Source organism: Lagenorhynchus albirostris, chromosome 16 (assembly GCF_949774975.1).
Source record: "Lagenorhynchus albirostris chromosome 16, mLagAlb1.1, whole genome shotgun sequence".
Taxonomy (NCBI): Eukaryota; Metazoa; Chordata; class Mammalia; order Artiodactyla; family Delphinidae; genus Lagenorhynchus; species Lagenorhynchus albirostris.
Genome location: NC_083110.1, coordinates 4843725 through 4868978, shown reverse-complemented (window position 1 = coordinate 4868978; position 25254 = coordinate 4843725). Strand labels below are relative to the sequence as shown.

The following is a 25254-nucleotide window of genomic DNA, read 5'->3' as shown; positions in this document are numbered from 1 at the left end:
ACCTTACACCTGCGTTCCAGGGCACCTTTCTGTGGGAAGCAACGTCCCGGCAGTTCCTGGCCCTGAAGGAAGTGTTTTCCTGTCATAGTTACAGTGGCAGCAGCCATCGCTTACTAAAGATGTATTTTGCACTAAGCACTGTGCTAACTGTTAAATTACCCCATTTCATCCGCCCGACAAAACAGAGGTAGGTGATATTCACTCCATTTGACAGAAAAGGAAACTAAGACTGATGAAGAAACAGGCCCAACCTCAGTACCTAAGTAAGTGAACAGGGGACACTTAAATCCCACCCCCTGCACTGTCCCCCCAGCAGGGGCTGCAGCCTCAGTTCCCTGGCGCCCAGTCAGGTGAAGTGGGCCCAGGGTTGAATGCTAGGGGTGTTGGGTGCTGAGTCCTTTGGAGGGTATTTGTCCTGCCCTCAGAGGGCTGCTGCTTCTTATCTTCAGGGTGCTTATGCCAGCTTGGGAGGCCTGGGTGAGCAGATTTTCCAGGTCTTTCCACAAGGAGCTAGAAATGCCCATGTATCTGTAAAAATCTATTTTGTTTGATGTTGTTGATTTTAATTTTTTTTGAAATGCCACAGGCCACAGATGGCATGTTTGTGGCTGACCGCGGCCTGTGGGCTCCCTAAGCCCGGGCCCTCACCTGGTACTCTGAGACCAGGGTGGAGCAGCCCCCTTGCTAACACATGTGATCTCAGGGTGCCCTTATGCGGCCCCCCGCTCCTCCAGGCCCCCTTCGCAGCCCCTGCCTCACCTCTCCTCCCCCTGAGGCCCGTGGAACCGACCTTCAGCCCTTCCTCTTCCTGGTGTCTGCCCTTCTTTGCCTAGAACACCCTTCTCCACTCACATCTACCTTCTGGAGTTCTCTTCCTTCAAAGCACACATTACCATCTGCCTCTTTTATCCGTCTTTCCCTTGCCCCTACCCTGGCAATAAATCCATCCCTCCATGCTGTCATCAGAGGAGTGCTTACCACATTCTCCCAGATGCAGGACACTCCCAGCTCTTCTTCCAGACTGTTCTTTTCTAAAGAAAAGTGGTCATGGCTAGGGGGCCTTGATAGCCCCCACTTAGCCCTCTGTAGGTAGATGTTCAGTGAATAGTGCATTGAATCAAGTTAATCGTTGGAGATGACAAAGGCGGTCCGATCCGAGTTCTGGACAGCAGACGTGAGCCGGGCATTTAGGGATAGCAGGTAAGAGGCAGACAGGAGGGGCAGAGGCGGTCCGTGAGGGCACTCACGCTTTGTTCTACTTGCCGCAGGAGTAATAGGACCTCTTTGCAGAGAGAAACAACCCATTGAAGGTGGGATTAGCAAAAGGACATCCACAGATAACGCTCTCACCTTGCGGCTGTTGGAGGGGAAGAGCCAGAAGCAATAGCAGTTTGCCTGCTCTACATATTTGAACACAGAATGTTATCTTCTCCTTTTAAAAATGGGAAGAAACCCCTGCAAAATGACTTGTTTAACCCCTCACCGTCGAAATCAAGGTTGAGTCTCCAGTTAGGTTCTCCAGTCCCGTGTTCCATTCAATGAGGAGGAAACAATTCTCTCTGTCCACATGGGAGGCAACTGTGATGGAAAAGCTGACATTGGGGTCCACACTTCCCTGACATCAGAGGGGTCGTGTCCTGTGGCGTGAACTTGAGCTTTCGCGTTGGACTGGCCCAGGTTCCCGTTCTTGCACGAAGAGTAACTTTCGGTTTGACGTTGAGCAGGTTTACTTAACCATCTTAAGCACCGGTTTTCTAATGCGTAGATGGAAATAATACTAGTAATAAGTTCAGTGGGCGGCTTTGAAAGCGAAATGTAATAGTATACGCGGCGCTTAGCACAGTACCCCTCATAGGGGGCACTGAGAAGATGTTAGCTGTTGTTAAACTGTCTCCAAACAGAAGCAGTAGGACAGTGGCTGAAGTTCGCCCTGACTTTATACAGCAAAAGAGCAAAAGGCCAAGGGAAGCCTTTCCTCTAGCGCTTTTATTAGTCACTTTACGAGAATTTAAGGTGGTTCAGTACTTTGTATTCTCCTTGTCGGCCTGTTGTGTTAGAACATTTTGGCCTCTGTGGCAGTTTTACAGTAGGTAGTTTACTATTTTATTTCTGGCTTTTAATGCCATGACATTTAGAGTTCTCCTACTGTAGTAAACATAAACTTTGATTTTGAACTTGGAAGGATTCCTAGTTGGGGCAGTTTCTAAGCCCTTCGGCCATGGAAGATATTAGAAAAGCAGCCTTTTCCCTCTGAGGCGACTTCAGTGGCTAGGATTGCCCCTAACTAGCCATTAAACCACTGATTCTTACTATTGGCAAGAACGCCATTCCTCTTCGCCATTGTTAAGCCCAGTTGCCATGTGACAGTTTTATATCCCTAACTCCCAAGTATGAATAGGGAATGGTTTGCAGTGTAACTTCCATGTCTCTTTGGGGATTCCTGGAGGAAACCAGGAGAGGAAACGAATTTCCCTCCTTGGCCTCTCTGTCATTGTGGGAACCAATACATTTCTCATTGACTGCTGAAGAAATATAGGCAGTATTTTCCGGTTGTACAATAACTGTCCAGAAAGCAGGTACCTTTGGTAACACTATCTCATCTAGTTCTGCTTTCCTCAGAAACTAGAATAAGGGAATGATGGCTTGAGTTGCAGAATGTAGAATTGCTACTTAAAAAAATTTCGGAGGATAAATTCATTACCCAGGACACAGGACTGATTCAGCAGCTCAGAGCCTACGATGAGCTCATCTACCTAGAAAATCAAAGTTGAAGTAGGCCGTCTGCCTAGGAGGTTGAAGGTGAAGCTGCCTAGAAGTTGAAGTGCGTTTTGTGTCTGAAGGGTTCACTGCAGAGTGGACTTCTGTTATTTCCCCTGGAGGTCTTGCAATGAAAGCTTGATAGTTTCTGTTCTTTGTTCAGCAACGATTTACATGTCTTTCGTCTATAAATTCTTCCAAGTAACATAGAAGAGCTTTCTCTTGTAAAAGATATATAACCATGCTTTAGTATTAGAAAACCTTTTCTAGTGTCATAAGCAATCTCATGAAGATGCACATAAAAATTTTTTTAAAATGCGTATTGTCTGCTCTCCAGTGAAATCCTATGGAAAGACATAGTATTTATATTCATTTTGAGTATCTGTTCCTCATAACATAGGTTTGGTAGGCTACTGAATGGAAAGACTCATTCTGGAGCAAGTTTAGTTTACAGGGTTTTTATTGGGGGATTTTTGTACCTCAATTGTTTCTATTTAAAAAGTAGAGTAGATTACATGGGTAATCATCTACTTATTTGTCCGGATTCACTTATTTTGGGCTTCTGTTTGTTTATGAATTATTATAGTACATATCGAAACAGATATTGTTATGGTTATAAATTAGGCTTATTTTTGAAAGCTACTCTAACCTCTAAACCCATTAGGTACTATATTCCAGAGGTGGACTGAGGTGTACTTAATCTTTATGGCCTTCTCAGAGTTCTGACATTTTTGTTGACATTATTATTAGTAGCCTCTCTGACCCTGGTCTCAGTAAAGCCTCTGTTACTTACTGGAAAGTAAGTAACAGTAAGTTACTTACAGTAAGTAAGGGCTCTCAGGAAAGCCCTTTAAAGCCACCGAGCTTACGTGTGTACCTGGGTCTCAAAGAAGGTAAGCAGGCAGAAAATTGTAAAAAATAATCACCTCTCTTAGACCTTCTTCTTAACGTTAGTCAGAAGAAGTAGTGATTCCTGGTTTGCATTAGCTCAGCCAGAACGTGGGGCATGGATGTTAGTCAGTTAGGCGTGCAAAATATAAAATGTTGTGAATTCTCCCAGTATCAGATATGCCCAGTTCTGTGTACCGTTCAAGCATGAGTTGAAAACGTCAACTCCAATGATAAATATTTGAGAATATGTATGTAACTGTCTCACTCTGTTGATTTGCATGATAGAGTTGTGTGTTACTGAGTTAATTAAAAAACTTCCGGGGATTCTTGGTGCCTTTGATCACCCACATAGAGGTGGAAGTATCTGGAAAAAAGCAGGTGACCATGCAGGGATGTTCCTCTGCAGAGTTCCTGCTGTCCATGTGCCTGTGTCCTCTCTCTTGTTTTCCAGTTGTTACTATCAGATCCTTTCACTGTAGTCCTGCTTTGTTTTCTTAGACACACGAGAGAGATTAAACTTTCATCCAGGCACAGAGTCATAAGGATGGAGAGTTTATGAGGTTGACTCTAGAAAGAATTCTGTTCTCCGAGGCACGTTCTCTGAATCCCTGGGAAGAGGCCTGCCGCACGGTGGGATTCTGTCCCTGTGGTCACAGCCCTGGCTGCCACATGATGGCAGTCAGATCCCGTGCTGGAGGCCCTCACAAGCTCCCAGGCTGGTGTTCCCTTTTTCTCAAAGGCACAGACGAATCTTGCTGTCCTATAAAAGAAGAATTGTTTGCAGGCTTTAAAACAAGAATCCCTGTTCAAATTCTAAATAACAGGTTATAGTTTCCAAAACAGTGCTGCTTTATTTAAATATCCCACATATTGAACACATGGCTGGACTTTCATCTCTAGGCTTGCTCCTCTGGGTGGCTTGTTTCCATGGCCCCCGAGTAAGCCTGGGAAACCAGGAAGGACAGGCAGAAAAAGAGAGGCCCTCTTCCTCGGGAGGGTGGATTGTAAGTTTTGAGATCCGGGGAAGATGAAGAATTTCAAGGATTTCTTTCCACATCAATGGGAAAACGCAGCAGCACATGCATTTCAGTTATTTGTTGCTTACAGAAGCTTAGATGAGTGAAGACCTGGGGAGAGCAATATAGCGCAATGGGGTCACTGTGACTTTGAGACCCAGCTCTGTCCATAAGAAAGTGCACCATTCTGGCCCCTGGTCCATCTTTATTTCCTTCTAGTGACTGCTCTTTTTGTAGTTTCCACCATTAATCACTATTTCTGCTGTTGCTCTGGATTCGATTTTGTTTAAATAAATTTATCTCTGCTCTAGCTCTGAACCAAACTAGTTGTCCAGAGATAAACCAGAGAGCAAGAAAACCAAGGCCAGATGTGCAACTGCTGCTCTATTGTAGTCAGAGTGTGATTACTACAGGTTGGAAGATTTCCATTTCCGTCGCTATTTAAGAGGAAGAAATGTCTCTTGAAACTTAGCACTTTCACATTATATTTATTAATATGGGGGGAAATCTCCAGCCTTAAGTTAGTGAAACAGAGACTATTTTTTGAGATTTTTTTTTTTAATTGAAGTATGGTTGATTTACAAGGTTGTGCTAATTTCAGGTGGACAGCAAAGTGATTCAGTTATACATATATATTCTTTTCCAGATTCTTTTCCCATATAGGTTATTATAAAATATTGAGTAGAGTTCCCTGTGCTATGTGGTAGGTCCTTGTTGCGTATCTGTGTTTTTTTTTTTTTTTTTGCGGTACACGGGCCTCTCACTGTTGTGGCCTCTCCCATTGCGGGGCACAGGCTCCGGACGCGCAGGCTCAGCGGCCATGGCTCACGGGCCCAGCCGCTCCGCATCATGTAGGATCTTCCCGGACCGGGGCACGAACCCGCGTCCCCTGCATCGGCAGGCGGACTCTCAACCACTGCGCCGCCAGGGAAGCCCTGCTTATCTGTTTTATATACAGTAGTGTGTATCTGTTACTCCCCAACTCCTAATGTATCCCTCCCCCCAACAGAGACTTTCTGGATGATCCTTGAGCTCACAGCCCATAGAATAACTACTATTCTCTCAGGAGAATAAGTAGCAGATAGTCTGAGAGAGATACAAGAAAAGGAAGATGGGCGGGAGTTCTTGGAGGGTAGGTATAGGAAGAGCTCTGTCCACGGAGTGATTTCTGTGACATCATAGCCTCTTTGGTTCCTGAGTGGACAAGCTGGCGCCCGTGGATTACAGCTTCAACATTAGGACCCCAGAAAACTATGCCACACGAAGAAGATAAATCTCTTTATCCTCTGGAAGCAGCGTTACACGTCTCCTCCTGGCCAAATAGGAAGCCCATATACGCATGACAAGACAGGTTTTCTGGTGAGGACATACCAGTCATAAAGCTCAGGAAAGAATCTTTCTGGGACTTCCCTGGTGGTGCAGTGGCTGAGAGTCCGCCTGCCGATGCAGGGGACACGGGTTCGTGCCCCGGTCCGGGAGGATCCCACATGCCGTGGAGCGGCTGGGCCCATGAGCCATGGCCGCTGGGCCTGCGCGTCTGGAGCCTGTGCTCCGCAGCGGGAGAGGCCACAACAGTGAGAGGCCCACGTACCGCAAAAACCAAACCAAAACAAAACAAAAACAAACATGCAAAAAATTCAGCTGTGTTGACACTTCCTTTTGGACCATTTTTCCTGCCAGGAGGCCCTGGCAGGAGGAAGGTTGCTCTGAAATAACTTTGTTACACCTTCCACAGTAGTCTGTTCTTAGTTTATTTCAGTTGGCAATAGAGGGCGCTGTACACTGTCTAGATTTTCTCCCATTTCCATACTGCTCCTGCCTATTTAGAGTCATCACCTGCATTACCTACAGTGAAGTCAGATCAGTCTTTTGGTTTTAGTGAAGTTCTGGCATTTGCTGAGTTTTAGGTTTCTCTAAATTTGTATTAACAAGATGTTTTCGATCCTATTGTATTTAGCTATGAAATGACAGAATTACAGTCCTCAGAGGTTTCTGTACAAAGTACAAAAGCTTGAATGAACACTGTTTTTATAAATCTAATTTTTTTTCTCTATTAGTGACACACATTACACCACTAGTATGGTCAGGAAGCAAAAGCACTCTTTATGGAACAATCATACAAATAATGGAAGGATAGGATTTTTAAGTTTTCAAAATCCATGTGCTTATCCCACCTGACTCATTTCTCAAACCCTGGAGTTAATGTACGGTGTTTCCTAAGTGGTTCTTTACTTAGAAACCATTATTGAACGGTTATTGAAGGAGACCTTTATTGAATGTATCATCAAATAGCCATAAATGTCTCAAAAATGTAGAGAAATCTGTGTGTTTGTGAGCACGTATGTGAGAATAGTGGACGTATTTTAAACACTGTTCCTGTAGAATAAGCATTTGTGTATTTGTGAATACAGTAGAAGGGAGTTGGGAAAAAGAAGGGTCTAAAAACTTGTTAGAAACTTTGTAATGAAACGTGAGATTAGAAATCAGAAGGCATTACTACTCAGCCTTAAGAAAAAGAACAAAATAATGCCGTTTGCAGCAACATGGATGGACCTAGAGATTATCATACTAAGTGAAGTAAGTCAAAGACAGAGAAAGACAAATACCATATGATATCACTTATATGTGGAATCTAAAATATGACACAAGTGAACCTATGTATGAAACAGAAACAGACTCACAGACACAGAGAACAGACTTGTGGTTGCCAAGGGGGAGAGGGGGTGGGGGAGGGATGGAGTGGGAGTTTGGGATTAGCAGATGCAAACTACTATATATGAAACAGATAAACAGCAAGGTCCTACTATATAGCACAGGGTTCTATATTCAAAATCCTGTAATAAACTGTACTGGAAAAGAATATGAAAAAGAATATCATGTATAACTGAATCACTTTGCTGTACATCAGGAACTAACACAACATTGTGAATCAACTATACTTCAATAAAAAAATAAATAAAAAAAGGAAGGTGATGACATTAGTGCAACGTCTGCATTCTTGAGGTGGCTTGTGCGGCAACACAACTAAGGAGCCCGCGTGCTGCAACTAAGACCTGGTGCAACTAACTAACTAAATAAATATTAAAAGAAAAAAGAAAAATGCTTGAAACAATAATAAGATGTGTTATTTCAGAAACAGGGAGTCCAAAGGCTTGATCAGTGCAGGGTTGATTGGTCATCAAGAAACTAGTTTCCTTCTGTCTTTCAGCTCTGCTGTCCTCGGGCTTGTCCCTCACGATGGCAGTATCGCTGCTGCAGCTCCAAGGGTTTTTGATAAACATAGCCTATAAAGGTCAGGAGAGAGATGGTCTCTTACTTTTGTTACCTTTTAAGAAGTAGAACCCTCCTACACTGTTGGTGGGAATGTAAATTGGTACAGCCATTATGGAAAAACAGTATGGAAGTTCCTTAAAAAACTAAAAATAGAGCTACCATATGATCTAGCAATCCCACTCTTGGGCATATATGCAGAGAAAACCATAATCCGAAAAGGTGCATGCACCCCAGTGTTCATTGCAGCTCTATTTACAATAGTCAGGACATGGAAGCAGCCTGGATGTCCATTAACAGATGAATGGATAAAGAAGATTTGGTACATATATACAATGGAATATTACTCAGCTATAGAAAAGAAGGAAATAATGCCATATGCAGCAACGTGGATGGACCTAGAGATTATCATACTAAGTGAAGTAAATCAGAAAGAGAAAGACAAATATCATATGACATCACTTATATGTGGAATCTAAAAATGATACAAATGAACTTATTTACAAAACAGAAACAGACTCACAGACTTAGAAAACAGACTTATGTTTACCAAAGGGGAAAGATAGGGGGGAGGGATAAATTAGGAATTTGGGAGTAACATATACATACTACTATATATGAAATAGATAATCAGCAAGGACCTACTGTAGAGCACAGGGAGCTCCACTCAGTATTTTGCAGTAACGTATATGGGAAAAGAATCTGAAAAAGAATATATACATATACATATATGTCTATAATATAACTGAATCACGTTGCGGTACACCTGAAACTACCATAACATTGTAAATCAACTCTACTTCAATAAAAAATAAAGAAATTAAAAAAAATTTTAAAGGTAAAAACACTGAAAAAAAAAGAAGAAATAGAAAAACTTGCTCGTGAGCCTCCTTATCCACAGCTGCCTCCCCTTTGCTCTGCGGGAGCCTCTTAGAATAGCATTACGCTCCTGTGCCAGGGCTGGCCGGGGTGGTCGGAGTTCCCATGATGGGTGTGGGATGACCAGGATTTACCCCAGAGGCCAGGGAGGGACCTCCTCTCTACTCCTCTCTACACCGTCTCGGATGATTGAATAAAACTGGAGTTCCGTGTCGAATGTGTGCAAGATGATAGCCCTTCTGCCTGAAGGTGGCATGGCACACGTAATTTTTGACTCTGAACGGCTCATGCAAGGTGGCAGAGGCTTACCCGTGACCTGCGTTAAGGATCCCTGCTGCCCTTGTGTTTGCATGTAATAAGTAGATGACTTCTGGTACTTCCAGGTAACCGAAGCATTTGTTTTGCCCATCCTCAGAGACATACAGAGCAGCTCGTCCAGTACCACAACTTCCGAGAGTCAAGATCCTTCTTCAGGGGACCCTGTGGTCAGTGCCTTGCAACAACAGCTGTTGCTGATGGTGGCTCGGAGGACCCAGTCAGAAACCCCACGGGTACGTCTCAGCATTACCGTTTGTGAATGTTCCAGAAGCAGGGATCCTGAAACCCGTCTCCAGGTTGGATTCCCTAATAGAATTAGCCCAGTCTTGTCCTGAATTTTACGTCAGCTGGGTTGTGGCTATATCACTTTGTGGTAGTCTACTGAACGAATGTGAAAAGAAACCTCTTAGATAACAGGTACCCTTCCGTTCATGCTAACGGGATTATTACTGTCTTAATTGCTCTTCCGAAGGCATTAGAAATTCATTTACATTGATCTTTGGTTGCCGGGAGGCACAAATCCCACGAGAGCTCACTTGGTTAGGATGGCATTTTTTCCCCCCATGGTTTGGAAAATATCTGGATTTTTGTTAATTTATTATAGCCTTGTATTTTAAGCATGCAGAGATTTTTAAAGAGAATCTTGGCTTGAAGAGAGACTTTATTCTTAGAGCAAATGACATGATCATCAAGGGGCTTAAAAGGTGAAGCCTTGCACTGTTTTACTAAGAGATAACTTACTGATGTCCATTCACTTATTCACTACACCTTTAATGAGACTCTGTGGGACACAGAGCAAAGAATTCAAAGAAAAGATAACATGGGAGCAAAGACATACAACCAGTTATGAATTTAGAGCTCCAGATTCCATCAGGGCATTCGGAGAATGAGGATGGAGAAGGCTCCTTAGGAGAAGAGACATTGGGCTAGACCTTGAAGGAAGGTGGATTTCAGTAAGTACAGATTGAAGGAAGAGGGTGATAGATGGGATACTGTCAAGTTAGTGTGAAGTTTCTTTATTGCTGTGTTTACCTTCCTCCTGACAATGTTTTGATTTCTTCTAGAGAATCTCTCACCTATAAAAAGAAATAATAGTTTTATATACGTTTTCATGAGTGCTTAACCAAATTTTTCCAAAAGATGCTTGATAGGAATCTTTACACTATTTTTCAGATGTGCAGAAAAAATGTTGGGCTATCTTCTAACTGACCACATGTTTTTCTGGAGTCTTTATTCTTGCTGACTGAGTACGAGTTGGGAGGGCTGCATAGGGAGGACTTGAAAAAGCCAGTGAAGGGTAATCGGTGCTCTCAGGCTTGAAGGAGCTTCGGTAGGAATAAGCATTCAGTTAACTCAAAGGGTCAGTCTTCAGGGCTGTCTTCCCTTTCGTGTATTGGGTCTCTCCTACCCCTCCTCCCTTTGAAGACATCCTCAGCTTTCCAACACCCCGGGAGGCGAGTGGAGGTGAGAGGGAGCCTCTGATGGCTGAGCGGGGCTGGTCCAGCAGATGCCTGGTCCCTGGGCATGCTGGGTGGTCCTGCCCAGTTAGGGTGCAGCGCTGGGGTCTCCCACCCTGCCTTTAGCCTCCAGCTCTGCGGACCCTGCATTCTGCGGCCTCCCCCTCTCCCTCAGTATCTTTCGGTTCACCAGTCTTTTCTATGTCTGCGTGTGCTCCCCTGGGCTCAGACCCCAGCTGCGCCCTCTGCACTCCGTGCCCTGTGTCCAGCCCCACCACGGCGGCCAGTACTAGTTCCCACCACAAGCCTTAGTGCAGAGGCGGCCCTGCAGAATGTGGGTTTTCTCTGAGAAACTTGCCTTCTCCTGAGACACGCCTGGGTAAGCTTCAGCTCCCTACCACCCTTCCCCGTCTCCAGAACATCAGTACTGAACCCACAAGGAGGGGAAGGTTATATAAAAATATTCAGATAGTTTGGGAAGATGCAAATGTCTCAGATCCTGTGGGTGGCAGAATCCTAGGGAAACTAGGAATTTCGGATTGTCAGAGATGCAAATCCATTGACTTAGCGTCTGAAAAACATCCCAGGTAGAACAGAAACTCAGAGATAAGTAAATATTGCATGGATAAAACAGAAAGAGTTACACTACTCCTTATTTTACATTTAAAATTCTGTTAAGTGGCATGATTATGTAAATGAGTATATAAAAAAACGAAATTTATGTATGTATTGTTTCACCTTTAACACTTAACCAAATTCATTGATGAAATTCAACTTTTTAAACTTTCTTAATTTTAAGTAGAATTTATAAACAATTTAAGTTTTACTCTAGGTAGGTATAGAGGAGGGAAAATGAAGATTGCTATCCGGGCTCCTATGTAGACCCTAAATATTTACAAAGGTCTCATATCGAAAAGAATTCTTTAGTTCTACTATTTAGTTTTCCAAGTTTAATTGATGTCACCAGGGAATTCAGTTAGGTTTTGGCCACGAAATAAAAATTAAGTTGGTTTCCTGGTCATGATCCCACACACATTTGGTAAAGATTTACTGTACCTTCAGCCCTGTGCTGAGGGCGAGGTAAACAGTGGGAAAGAGCCTGAGCCTCTGCCTTCAGGCAGTCTGTCATAACTGGTCAACCAGTTCAGTTCTGTAGGATGCAGCCTGTGATAAGGACAGGCTCAGGTGCTGTGGGATGCACAGGAGGCCCCAGGCAGGACGCAGGGGATCAGGAAGGCTTCCCCGGTGAGGAGAGATCTCAGCCGAAACGCGGAGGATGAGTTGAAGGTGGCAGAGAAATAACCTGGGTGTGGCCTGCAGGTGAGCTCACTGCCTGGAGAGTGGAGGCACAGGGATAGCCACAACAGGAGGAGCTGATTCTTAGATAGTCCAGCGAAACCCAGCCCTATTCCTTAGGGCTCTGCAGACTTCCCGTCCCCCATCCTCCCTCCCTCCCCCCCCCCCTTCTTCACGGCTGCTTGAGCGCAGCATGTGTCACCTGGGACACCCTCACCACTACTTCAGTTTTGTAGGTAAGTCCATTTGTGTCGTATTTTAGATTCCACATAGAAGTGATCTCATATGGTATTTGTCTTTCTCCTTCTGACTTACTTCGCTTAGTATGATCATCTTTAGGTCCATCCATGTTGCTGCAAGGGTACCATTATTTTGAACAGTAGATCTTTTCAGGTAGCTTGGGGGAGGGGCATGGACCTTTACATTCTTTTTAAAAAATTTTTTTATTTTTAAAGATTTTTTTTTTGATGCAGACCACTTTTTTTTTTTTAAATCTTTATTGAATTTGTTACAATATTGCTTCTGTTTTCTGTTTTGGTGTTTTTGGCACATGCACGTGGAATCTTAGCTCCCCGACCAGGGATCGACCCCGCACCCCCTGCATTGGGAGGCGAAGTCTTAACCACTGAATTGCCAGGGAAGTCCCCTTTACATTCTTAAATGTTTTAATTCTACCAAAGATTATTTCTGAAATGTACTATATACTTCCGTACCTTCTTAAACTGAACGTGCTGATCATTATTTAAGCTGTTCTTGATAATTCAGGTTCACGAAACGGACCTTGGTATTGTGCTGTCAGTACAGATCCATATGGGGGGTGGTGAGCAAATGCAATTATCTTGTTTCTTAAAAAGGACTTGTGTTCAATTTACACCCCGCCCCCCTACTTTTACTAATCTCTTTCTTCTGATCATAGAATAAAACTTGCAGGCCTGACTTGCAGGCAGCGTGATGTGATTGTTCTTGGGTGAGGCTTAATTAATGAATCAGAGACAGACCCGGCCCCTTGGTTAGTGTGTCTCTGTGTTTACCTAAGTCATAGATATGGAACCCCCCTTAGTCGCCACTGTGGGTCCTCACCCCTGCCAGCTCCTTCATCACTGATGGTTGCCAGGAGCTCTGCGTTAGACCCCTTTATTCCTTTCTGGGGGTAATCACCTTGTTCGCTCCCATGGCTCACTTCTCTCTCTCTTTCTGGGTATATAGATGCAGATATAGACATGTTTATACTTGTATGTATGTGTGTGTCACCGTGTTACACAGGCTGGTTGGCTTGTCTACTCCCCAGGAGTTCCTAAACCCCTTTAAGGTAGAAACTCTGTCTTGTTATTCTTTGAATTTTCAGCTTATATTACATATCATATCTGGCTTATATAACCTGCATAATAAATATTTGTTGGATGAGTGAATAAATGAATGATTAAAACGATGAGAAGAATTTGAGAGACTTACCTGGTGGTCCAGTGGTTAAGACTCTGCGCTTCCACTGTAGGGGGTTCGGGTTTGATCCCTGGTCAGGGAACTAAGATCCTGCATGCCACGCAGTGCAGGGGGAAAAGAAAATCTGAATTTGAAATTTATACCAGAAAACAGGCTAAGTATAATTGCTGTGATTCACTGAAACATCGAGCCCTGTGCTTCCTTGCTATTTAAAGCAAATAATGAAATTCGATGAACCTCATTTTCTGATAAAGGAAGTTGTTATGGGCTGATTTGGGCGCCCTCAAAATTCATATGCTGCCATCATAACCCCCATGACTTCAGAATGTGACTGTATTTGGAATAGGACCTTTAAAGAGGTGATTAAGTTAAAATGAGGTCATTAGGGTAGAACCTAATCCAGTAGGGCTGGTGTCCTTTGAAGAAGCGGAGATCAGGACACAGATACACATAGAGGGAAACCATGTGAAGACACAGGGAGAAGACAGCCATCTGCCAGCCAAGGAGAGAGGCCTCAGAAGAAACCACTCCTGCCAACACCTTGATCTTGGGCTTTCGGCCTCCAGAATGATAACACCTACGTGGAAGAGTTACCGTGAGGTTTTTAGGATTAAAGATGGCAAAATTATGCCTTTAATAATCAGTGTCAATTATTAATATCATCAAAATTTTTATTAGGTATGCGGAGCTCTTGAATGTTTCAGGGAGCTTGGGGGATATACAGTTCTCCTGTCTAAGCCGCCCCATCTGTGGTACTTTGTTGTAGCAACCCTAGTAAACTAACACAGAAATCAAACCATTTTTTCTTGGCATTAAATTCTGAGATGTTTCTTAAACAAGGATTTCCATTTAAACAGCAATAAATAGCACAATATGCCAGAATCTTTAATAAGTTTTGCAGAAAATGTAGGCGTAGTCTTCCCGTGATTTTTTTATACCAACCTTCCCTAAAACTGCTCTCACTAAGGGAGAGTATTTTTCTTACTATTCAAAAGAATGCTGTCATCTTCACTGTTGCTTATCCTTGACCTGTTTACACATCATACCTGAATTCCCACATCACAGAATGGTGAACCATGCTCAGCTTGCACACGTATTTCTTACTTGCTCTCTTTATCCACGGAGCATAAGGGAAAAGGATCTCTTTTGGGGGGAAGGTTTACTCTAAACCACAAATTCATTGTCATTAAAAGAAGATGCCGTTCTTGCTGACATGACAGCAGGCAGTTTCCACGAAGCTCTCTTTTCCGTTGGAGTCGCATTCCAGACACAAACAGCACTTAAAATCTCAACTTTCCTGTAATAACACAGCCCAATCCATCCTGTATATTGCTAACCTGTATATTGCCTTCACGATGGATCGACTTTCCCTTGAAATGCCTTTTGCGTTTATAGTCTGAATAACTCTGTGCTCTATAGCTGAGTCAGGGAATTAGCATCTGGGAACAGAGAGATGGTAAAGTCAGCCTCCTTGGAGGGTACCACGTGGTCTCCAATGAAGCAGGTGTGCTGCCCTCATGCATGCCAGGCATTTTGACATCAGCGACTTTCACTGAATTAAGGAAAAATTATGTAGTCTGCCCAAGTATAGCCTTCTACTTTGCAAGTCAGAGAGAAGTGTGTGAGACCTTTACAAGTCAGCATCCCCTCCATGGCTGCTCTTCTGTGCTGTCTTCCTCCCTTTTCTTAATTTGGTCCTTCTTATCAGTCTCCTGTGTTTTATGTTAGTCAGCCTACAGGAAATCAGAGCCTACCGAAAATCTTTCTGGGAAGAATGGAGGGCAAAAGCAAACAAATAAAAATACAAACTAGAATAATCCGCCAATTCTACTTTTAGATGTTTATCCCAGAGAGCCTAAAGCAGGGACTTGAACAGATATTTGCACGTGCATGTCCACAGCAGCATCATTCACGATTGTGAACAGCGAATATTCCACCAAGGGGGTAGGGGAAGCAACCTCAGCGTCTGTCAGCAGATGAATGAATAAACAATATGTGGTCTAGCCATACACCGGAATTTTATTCAGCTTTAAAAAGGAAGGAGATCTGAGACTTGCTACGTGGATGAATCCTGAGGTCACTATGCTAAATGAAGTAAGCCAGTCAGGAAAGGACAAATACTGTATAATTCCACTCACAGGAGGTCCCTTGAGGAATCAGATTCCTGGAGACAGAAAATAGAAGGATGGTTGTCAGGCTGGGGGAGGAGAGAGTGGGGGTGTCAGTGTTCGATGTGGACAGTTTCGGTTTTGCAAGATGAAAAAGTTCCTGAGATCTCTTGCAATATGATTATTGCAATATGATTATTGTCACTACTGAAATGTATACTTACAAAATGGTCAAGATGGTGAATTTTACATTATATATATTTTTAACCACAATTATCAAAAAAAAAAAAGAGACAGAAATAGAAGATGTACAGGGGGCTGGGGCTCATGAAGTATTTGTTCAGCAAATGAATGAAGACTAATAGTTTTCAAAACTGAGTTCCTCTCCATTGGATTAGAGCCAATCAGAGATGAATTTGGGGTGAAAATGTTTTCAATCTGCGATTAAATTTCCCCATTTGTTTCTGTTTTATTGGCTTATACTTTTTCTATAAATATTTTATTTTTTCTTGTATTGAGCTTCACCGAGGACCTACCTATCGTCAGTGAAAATATTTTTACTTATAGTAAAATTTAAATATTTATCTCAGCATTACATTAAATAACATACCTTTCAAAAATTAAGTCATTTAAGGTCTTTTGCTGAATTCTGATCTTTCGTAAGAATTATTTTCATGGCAGTTTCTTGGCCTGACAGCAGTATTTTGATATGTGTAGCATAATTTTAATGTTACATTATAATGAAATTGAAGTGAGTTGGCAAAAAAGACCTTTTCTCCAACAAGGATCTACTGAATAGCACAGGGAACTATACTCAATATTTTGTAATAACCTATAAGGGAAAAGAATCTGAAAAAGAATATATATATATATAACTGAATCACTTTGCTGTACACCTGAAACTAACACAACATTGTAAATCAAGTGTACTTCAGTACAAAAAAAGAACTGAAAAAAAAGACCTTTTCTGTTGATTATCATCCTTTTCTTAGGGCACCCATTTTTTATGAACTGTGTTGGTTTCCATTTCAGAATTTGAACATCTGCTTTTAGTACTTTTAAATCAGGAGGTTTATTTATGACAATAACATGTCAATGTGAGACCCTCTCTCTGTTTTTTCTTTCGGCCTCTAAAAGCATCTGAGTCAGGATCTAGAAGACTCTTCCTGTTCTTCCACACAAGGAAAATTTAACCGAGAGCAGTTTTACAAGTTTATCATCTTCCCTGGCAAGTGGATTAAGGTCTGGTATGATCGCCTTACCTTGCTGGCGTTACTTGATCGGTAAGCTGCCGGGCACGCACGCGTACGGGTGAAAGACGAGGGGGCGTGTGGCGGCTTGCGCTCACGTGCTGATAGCAAGGAATTTGGCTGCAGGCTGAGGTTCTCTGGGGGCATTTTCAAGGTGTCCACCCTTTGTGCTGCACACCCAGAGTCAAAGCAGTGAGATCTTGACAACTGAAGAAATTGTCATTGAGCGATTACAATGGGTGCTAGGAGAAGTGGGTAAAATGGTTTAGCCTTAAGGTTAGCTTTGGGGTCCATATTATGCCTTGGTCTGCTCACGGCCTGCCAATTTTTGTAGGAGGACCTGCGGCTCCTGTACGCAGGACAGGGCCTGGGTGCCTGGCTGTGGTGTGGGGAGGAGAGGTGGCTGGGGTGGTGATGTCTGGCCCTTTCCTTTCATGACTTGGGTTCTTCTTCTCTCTATCCTGTAATTTCAGGATATCCTGATCTTTCCTTTAAACCCCGTTACTCTTCCCCACCACTGCTCCTCAAGATGTAACGCTGTGGGAGCTGAGGGTACTGGGTGGGGAGGTAGAAGCAGAGGCTGGGGGGTCAGGTTGACTAAGGCGAGATGGAGTTGGGGCCAGGTAGGGGACTTATCCCCACCTCAGAGATACACAGAGGACCAAAAGGCTGTGGGTTTGGGAATGTGTGATGCCGTTACTAACGGTGTCATCAGCAAATGCTGAGTTTCACCGTTAAATGCCAGCCAGTGCATTCTCTACGTCTGCACCTTTATTCCCGTCCTGCCCCTAGGTTCTTCAGAACCATCTTTGTTTTTTGTTTTTTTTTTAGCTTCCATATATATGTGTTAGCATACGGTATTTGTTTTTTCTCTTTCTGACTTACTTCATTCTGTATGACGGACTCTAGGTCCATCCACCTCACTACAAATAACTCAATTTTGTTTCTTTTTATGGCTGAGTAATATTCCATATATGTGCCACATCTTCTTTATCCATTCATCTTTCGATGGACACTTAGGTTGCTTCCATGTCCTGGCTATACTCCAATAAGGATGTTAAAAAAAAAAAAAAAGCCAGCCAGCGGGGCAGTGGGAGGACTGGCTGTCTGCTTTGCTGTAGTTGGTCCCCCAGGGACTACTTGTTATAGTAATGTCTTAAATGGTATGATCACGTACTGAAAAACTATAGTCATGCACAATTACAACAGTAAATTTCAGGACCTACGAGTCAGGGAATGGAGTTATAATGGTTTTTCTAACAACACTGTGTTACCCAAGGGGCACACACTTAAGACAAAGACTTCGTACTGAACTAAAATAATTCAGGATAATCCAGTCTGTTAAATGAGGCAGTTTTTTGGAAATACTCATTTAAAAAGAAATTACTGGGCTTCCCTGGTGGCGCAGTGGTTAAGAATCCACCTGCCAATGCAGGGGACACGGGTTCCAGACCTGGTCCAGGAGGATCCCACATGCCGCGGAGCAACTAAGCCCGTGTGCCACAACTACTGAGCCTGCACTCTAGAACTCGTGAGCCACAGCTACTGAGCCTGTGAGCCACAACTACTGAAGCCCACACGCCTAGAGCCCGAGCTCCACAACAAGAGAAGCCACCGCAATGAGAAGCCCGTGCACCACAATGAAGAGTATCCCCCTCTCGCCGCAACTAGAGAAAGCCCGCGCGCAGCAACAAAGACCCAACACAGCCAAAAATAAATAAATAAATAAATTTTAAAAAAACAGGGATTCACACGATAGATTTTACATTTTTGACAATGAAAGCTATATCGTCATTTGAAAAGGCACATAAATTACATTAGATATTCATCGCGGGTATTTAAAGTCACAGGTGGATGAGAAGTTGAATTTGCCAAATGAAAGCTTAGAAAGAAAACGTATGCATAATAAAAAACAAACTGCGAGGGTTGGCAGGAAGTGGAAGAAATTGGTGAATAACAGGCACTGAAATCGGACTAGTCACTGCTCTGGACTCCCACAGGTTAAGGCCTTCTGCTCGATGTTTCTCAGCTTTCCGCTGGAATTCAGGCTGATCTTCCTTGAACGGGTCTCCATATCCTCTGATCGTAGTAGCGTCATGGGTTTCTGTGATTGCAGCCTCTTCTGTTTGCCTTCAGTTTGCCATCCATTCTGTTCAGATATTTTCAGACTTGTCTTTGTTTTCCTTTCTCATTTTCTCTTCTTTTCTCTTCTGCCATTACCCCATCTTGCAAAACACCTAGGTTTCCTTTTCATTTAATTAGTTTATCAGGTTGGCATCTAAAAAAGCTGCCTGTCTGAGCATCATTTCATTCATGTATTCATTCATTCAACACATTTTAAAAATAAAGCAAAAATTGAAGCACCTGCTCCACGCTAGGCTCTATACAGAACCCTGCGTATAGGGCGGTGAATGAAACAGACACGGTCTCTGCACTAAGGGAGCCCGACTCCACTGGGGGAGGTGGGATTTGAGACAGCAAATGGTCCTGGGTGCCATGGAAGACACGGAACCTGGGGGAGGAGAGACACGGATGTCAGGACAGGTGGCTGCAGAAGGCTTATCTGAGGATACACAGATGTGAAATAGGGCAGGGAGCTAGCCACGTGACAAGTAGGGGAAACTCACTATCATCACTGTCATGGCGAGGACGTGCTCTCGTATTTCCCATCCTTACAAATCCTCTCGACCACTTTCCCCCCAGCTGCTGTCCAGGCTCCCTTGCAGCAGAGCTCCTTGGAGCGTTACCTATGCTTTTTCCAGTTCCTCTTCTCCCATTTTCTCATAAACCCATTGCATTCAGCCTCCTCTGATCCCAGGACTCCATGGAGCCTGCCCTGGTCCAGGTCACTGTTGACCCTGTCGTTCAGGTCGCTAGACCCTCCGTCGTGGTTTACTTTCTTGTCTGGGCTCCCAGGGCTCAGCCCTCTCTTGGTTTTCCTTCTGCCTTGTTGGGTCACTCCTTCCTGGTCACCTTTGCAGGTAACCACTTCCCGTTGGTGTCTTTAGGAGCTGCACAGCTCTTGCTTTTTCTACCCTCTTTTCTTTAGTGATCGCGTTTAGTCTCATGGCTTTTAAATCCCATCGATCCGCCAGTGACTGTCAGATTTCTGTCTCCAACTTGGACCTATTGCCCCAATTCTCGACTTGTGTCTCTAACTACGGGATTGACATCTCATGATCGGAGATCATGTTTCAGAGTCGAAACAGCTCTTCATCTCTGCCTTATCCCAAGTCTGCTCCATCTTCAGTCTCCCCCACCTCAGCTGATGACAGACCTATCCTTCCAGGTTCTCAGGTTAAAAATCTTGGTGTCATCCTTTCACACCCACATTCAACTTCTCATAGGACATGATGTTTCCTGCTCCTTCAAATGTGTCTGCTGCCCCTTCCACCTTCAATGTAGCCACCCTTGTCTGAGCTGCTTTCATCTCCCATCTGAGTTACTGCAAGAGCATCTCCCGCTCAAACCCATTCTCCCTGTACACTCTTCTTTTTTAAAAAAATTTTATCGAAGTATAGTTGATTCACAATGTTGTGTTAATTTCTGCTATACTGCAAAGTGACTCAGTTATACATATATCTATTTTTTCAGATTCTTTTCCATTATGGTTTATCACAGGGTATTGAATATAGTTCCCTGTGCTATACAGTAGGTCCTTGTTGTTTATTTTATATATAGTAGTATGTATCTGTTAATCTCATACTCAATTTATTCCCCTCTTCCTCTTTCGTAGCCATAAGTTTGTTTTTTCTGTCTATGAGTTTATTTGTATCCTTTTTTTTAGATTCCACATATAAGTGATATCATGTGATATTTATCTTTCTCTATCTGACTTACTTCACTTAGTATGATAATCTCTAGGTCCATCCATGTTGCTGCACATGGCATTATTTCATTCTTTTTTATGGCTGAGTAGTACTCCATTGCATATATGTACCACATCTTATTTATCCATTCATCTGTCGATGTTCATTTAGGTTGCTTCCACGTCTTGGCTATTGTAACTAGTGCTGCAATGAACATTTCGGTGCATGTATATTTCTGAATTAGAGTTTTGTCTGGGTAAATGCCCAGGAGTGGGTTTGCTCGATCGTATAGTAACTCTATTTTTAGTTTTTTTTGAGAAACCTCCATAGGGAACCGTTCTCCATAATGGCTGCACCAATTCACATTCCCACCAGCATCTCCCTGTACACTCTTCTTAACACAACAGAGTGAGGCTGGCCTTCCTATTCTGCACCACGCCAAGCCCTCTTCCAGCCTGAAGACCTTTGCACTGGCTGTTCCCTCCACCTGGAGCGCTCTCTCCTTAGATACCTGCACGACCAACCCTTTGGTCTTTTAAGTGTCTTTTCTCAGTGAGTCTTAGCCTGACGTTCCTGTTTAAAATTCCATCAGCTCCCTGCCCGGACAGTCGTAACTCCTCTCACCTTGTTCTATTCGTTTTTCTACTGCACTAATCATCTTCAGGTACTATATCATGTACTCATTTTGTGTGTATTACTTATTTTATGTCACTGCCCACTGGAAAGGAAACTTCCTGATTTTCATTCACTGATGTGTTCCCAGCACCCAGAGCAGTGCCGAGCCCTTTTATTACGTGAACAAATGACTCGACTTCCCTTAGCGAAGCAGCTCCCCTTCCCCATTTCTGCCATTAAGATCCTCTTCCCCCAGATTGAAATCTTGGAATCGTCTTTATTCTTTCAACCCATCATCCATTCAGTCACAGGGTCCTTTCTGCCTCGTTCTGTACTGTGTCTGAAAGTCACGTGTCCTTTCCAGTTCTCCAGCTGTGTCACTTTCCCAGGTCTTCCTTACTTCTCTCTGGGAGTATTATTTATCCTTTCCCCTTCAGTGCATCTTGTTAACCTCTGCAACATAAATCTTTCTAAAGCAAAGCCCTAATCATGACACTCCTTGTCCAGTGAGCAAACTTCTTAACCCAATATTTCATATTGATATACAAGGAAATGTGGGTGGGGGGAAGTGATGGTGGAGAGGCTGAGGGCAGAGGAATGGAGTCCTGGTGGAGGAGAATCTGGGGAAAAAATACTTTTCAGGAACTTTATTCTTTCCCTTTAAATAGGAAAGAAAATTTTTTTTTTTTTTAAATTTATTTGGCCACGCCAGGATCTTTGTTGCGGCATGCGGGATCTAGTTCTCTGACCAGGGATTGAACCCGGGCCCCCTGCGTGGGATTGCAGAGTCTTAACCACTGGGCCACCAGCGAAGTCCCAGAGGTTTGGTTTTTCTAATTGAAATTTTTGTTTTATTTCCTAAGTCTTTATATTGTTTTAGGTAGACACATCAAAATGTTATGAGCACACTGAAGAATACATAATGTATTTTATGGACCTGAGCTAACAAATACATTTAGCTCTATAAAAAGTGCATAGTAGAAAATAAAAAAAACACATAAATTTCCCTTTTCACCAAATATATATTGCCCCCCCCGATATTTTAAAAAATATTCCACATGAGCATCTTAATATCTGAGTTCTTCACATTTCTGTACTTCTCAATTCTATATGATTGTCTGATTAAAAAATGGGCAAAAGATATGAACAGATACCTCACCCAAGAAGATATACAGATGGCAAATAAACGTGTGAAAAAATGCTCCACATCGTATATCATTAGGGAATTATGAACTAAAACAATGATGAGATGCCACTACACGCCTGTTAGAATGGCCAAATCCAAAACACTGATAACACCACAGGGTGTGGAGCAATAGGGACTCTCATTTCATTGCTGGTGGGATTGCAAAATGGTTCAGCCACTTTGGAAGACAGCTTGGCACTTTCTTCCAAACTAAACATACTAGTACCATTTGACCCAGCAATCACGCTCCTTACGTCCACACAAAAACCTGCACACAAATGTTTATGGATACTTTATTCATAATTTTTTCATAAGTTTGATATTTATTTATTTATTTATGGCTGTGTTGGGTCTTCATTGCTGCGTGCGGGCGTTCTCTAGTTGCAGCAAGCGGGGGCTATTCTTCATTGCGGTGCGCAGGCTTCTCGTTGCAGTGGCTTCTCTTGTTGCGGAGCACCGGCTCTAGGCACGTGGACTTCAGTAGTTGTGGCACACGGGCTCAGTAGTTGTGGCTCTCGGCCTCTAGAGCGCAGGCTCCGTAGTTGTGGTGCACGGGCTTAGTTGCTCTGAGGCATGTGGGATCTTCCCGGACCAGGGCTCGAACCCGTGTCCCCTGCATTGGCAGGTGGATTCTTTTTTTTTTTTTTTTTTGCGGTACGCGGGCCTCTCACTGTTGTGGCCTCTCCTGTTGCGGAGCACAGGCTCCGGATGCGCAGGCTCAGCGGCCATGGCTCACGGGCCCAGCCACTCCGCGGCATGTGGGATCTTCCCGGACCGGGGCACGAACCCGTGTCCCCTGCATTGGCAAGCAGACTCTCAACCACTGCGCCACCAGGGAAGCCCCGGCAGGTGAATTCTTAACCACTGCACCACCAGGGAAGTCTGCTTTATTCATAATTGCCAACACTTGGAAGCAACCAAGATGTCTTTGATAGGTGAATGGATAAAGAAACTGTGGTATGTCCATACAGTGCAATATTATTCAGCAGTAGAAAGAAAGGTGCTATCAAACCATGAAAAGACACGGAGGGACCTTCAGTGTGTATTACTAAGTGAAAGAAGCTAATCTGAAAAGGCTACATTCTGTATGATTCCACCGCGGAATCTGGAAAGGGCAGAACTATGGAGACGGTAAAAAGATGAGTGGTTACCAGGGGTTAGAGAGGAAGGATGGATGAATAGGCAGAGCGCAGAGGATTTTTAGGGCAGTGAAAATACTCTGTAAGATACTGTAATGACAGATACATATCATTATACCATTGTCTAACCCCACAGAATGTCCACCACCAAGAACGAACCATAATGTAGACTATGGGCTTTACTTGATAGTGATTTGTCCGTGTCGGTTCCTCAGTTATAACACATGTAGCACCCTAGTCGGGGATGTTGATGGTGGGGGAGGGTGGGTGTGTTTGGGGGGAGGGGCTATGTGGGAACTCTTCGTACTTTCCCCTCAATTTTTTTTGAAATCTAAAACTGCTCTAAAAAATAATGTCTATTAATTAAAAATAGAATGTTCAGGAATGCCTGAACATCCCAGGGATGAAGTAGCCAGTTGTCCCTGTCTAAAAATGATCATAATTGAATGGGAAAGACTAATATGGGGACTTCCCTGGTCGTCCAGTGGTTAGGACTCCACGCTTCCACTGCAGGGGACGTGGGTTCAATCCTCGGTTGGGGACCTAAGATTCCCACATGCGACACGGCCAGAAAAAAAAAAAACCCAAAACAATATGTACATGCGCCAACATTGGTGAGGTAAGAAACGTGCTCAGAATTCTTGTGAGTGACTCATCTGAACTCTCGACCTTGTGGTCCACGCCATCCTCCCTTAACTTCATTTCAGCTGCTCCTTGCCGTAACTCCACCCTGCATCTCGTCCCCCCACAGAAGGCTTCCACCCCTGACATCATCACCCCAGCCTCCGTTCAACCTTCCCGGCCCCTCCACCTCCCTCCAGTGTTACCCCGTCCTCTTCTGCACTTTGATGCATCCATTTCCTCCCATTAGCAGCCCTTATTGCCTCCCCATGATCCAGCTTTAGCCCCTTTGCATCAGCATCTTAAAACTCCCTTTCTTGTCCCTTTGCACATCCACTGATAACAGCCCACAGCTGATGAGCTCACCTCTCTACCCTGCACCTCTCAAGTGGAGCCCCCCAAGAGAAAACCACCCCGTGAGGCTGTGGTCACGACATACTTTCAGTCTCACCCTCTGCACGTCAGCCCTCCGCTGGAGCTCTCCTGGCTTCTGAAACTGAGCAGGAAATTCTGGCCACGGAGACTGTATCTGGAAGGGATTGCCACGCAACCGTTCCCCCATTTAGCAGAGTCAGTGAAGCTCCTTCACATTTCACTGTTGTGGATGGAGGAATTAACGGTCTTCTCCCAGTAAACCCAGTTGAGTGACCAAGGACACCCAATTGGATTATATTTCATTTACTTCAATAACAGAAAGTGGGAGTTAAATATGGATTTTTAAAAATATAAAACACAGGACGAAGGAAAGGAAGAAGGAAACCTTAAAATCTTGTTACCAAATATAAAGGCGTGCTTGGGATAAGTACTCCCTTGTGGCCAGTCTTTTTAGAAGCATGCAGGTATTCTCTGTTTAAAAACAGACAGCCTTACCTTTTATTCCCTCCGTTTTTAATTTGTTTATTTTGCCCAGAACTGAAGATGTCAAGGAAAACGTGTTGGCAGTTTTACTGATTGTCCTGGTTTCCCTGCTCGGATTTCTGACACTGAACCGAGGCTTTTGCAAAGACATGTGGGTGCTTCTCTTCTGCCTCGTCATGGCCAGCTGCCAGTACTCCCTGTTAAAGGCAAGAGCACATCTAATTCTTACCATCACTAATGTAGCCTTGAAATCATGAGATGATGACACAGACACTTCTCATTTGTGTTCTAGAGCGTTCAGCCTGACCCCGCCTCGCCAATCCACGTAAGTGTCCAACCACGGG

At 43.7% G+C, this 25254-nt stretch overlaps 1 protein-coding gene across 1 annotated transcript in view; it reads left to right on the top strand.

The window, feature by feature from the left end:
* Positions 1-25254, top strand: part of PCNX2 (pecanex 2) — a 275141-nt gene that overhangs the window by 43193 nt on the left and 206694 nt on the right. Inside the window, exons 9-12 of the mRNA XM_060125912.1 lie at positions 9229-9364; positions 16570-16715; positions 24963-25116; positions 25203-25235. Coding sequence (XP_059981895.1) covers positions 9229-9364; positions 16570-16715; positions 24963-25116; positions 25203-25235 — 469 coding nt within the window. The remainder of the gene's footprint in view (positions 1-9228; positions 9365-16569; positions 16716-24962; positions 25117-25202; positions 25236-25254) is intronic.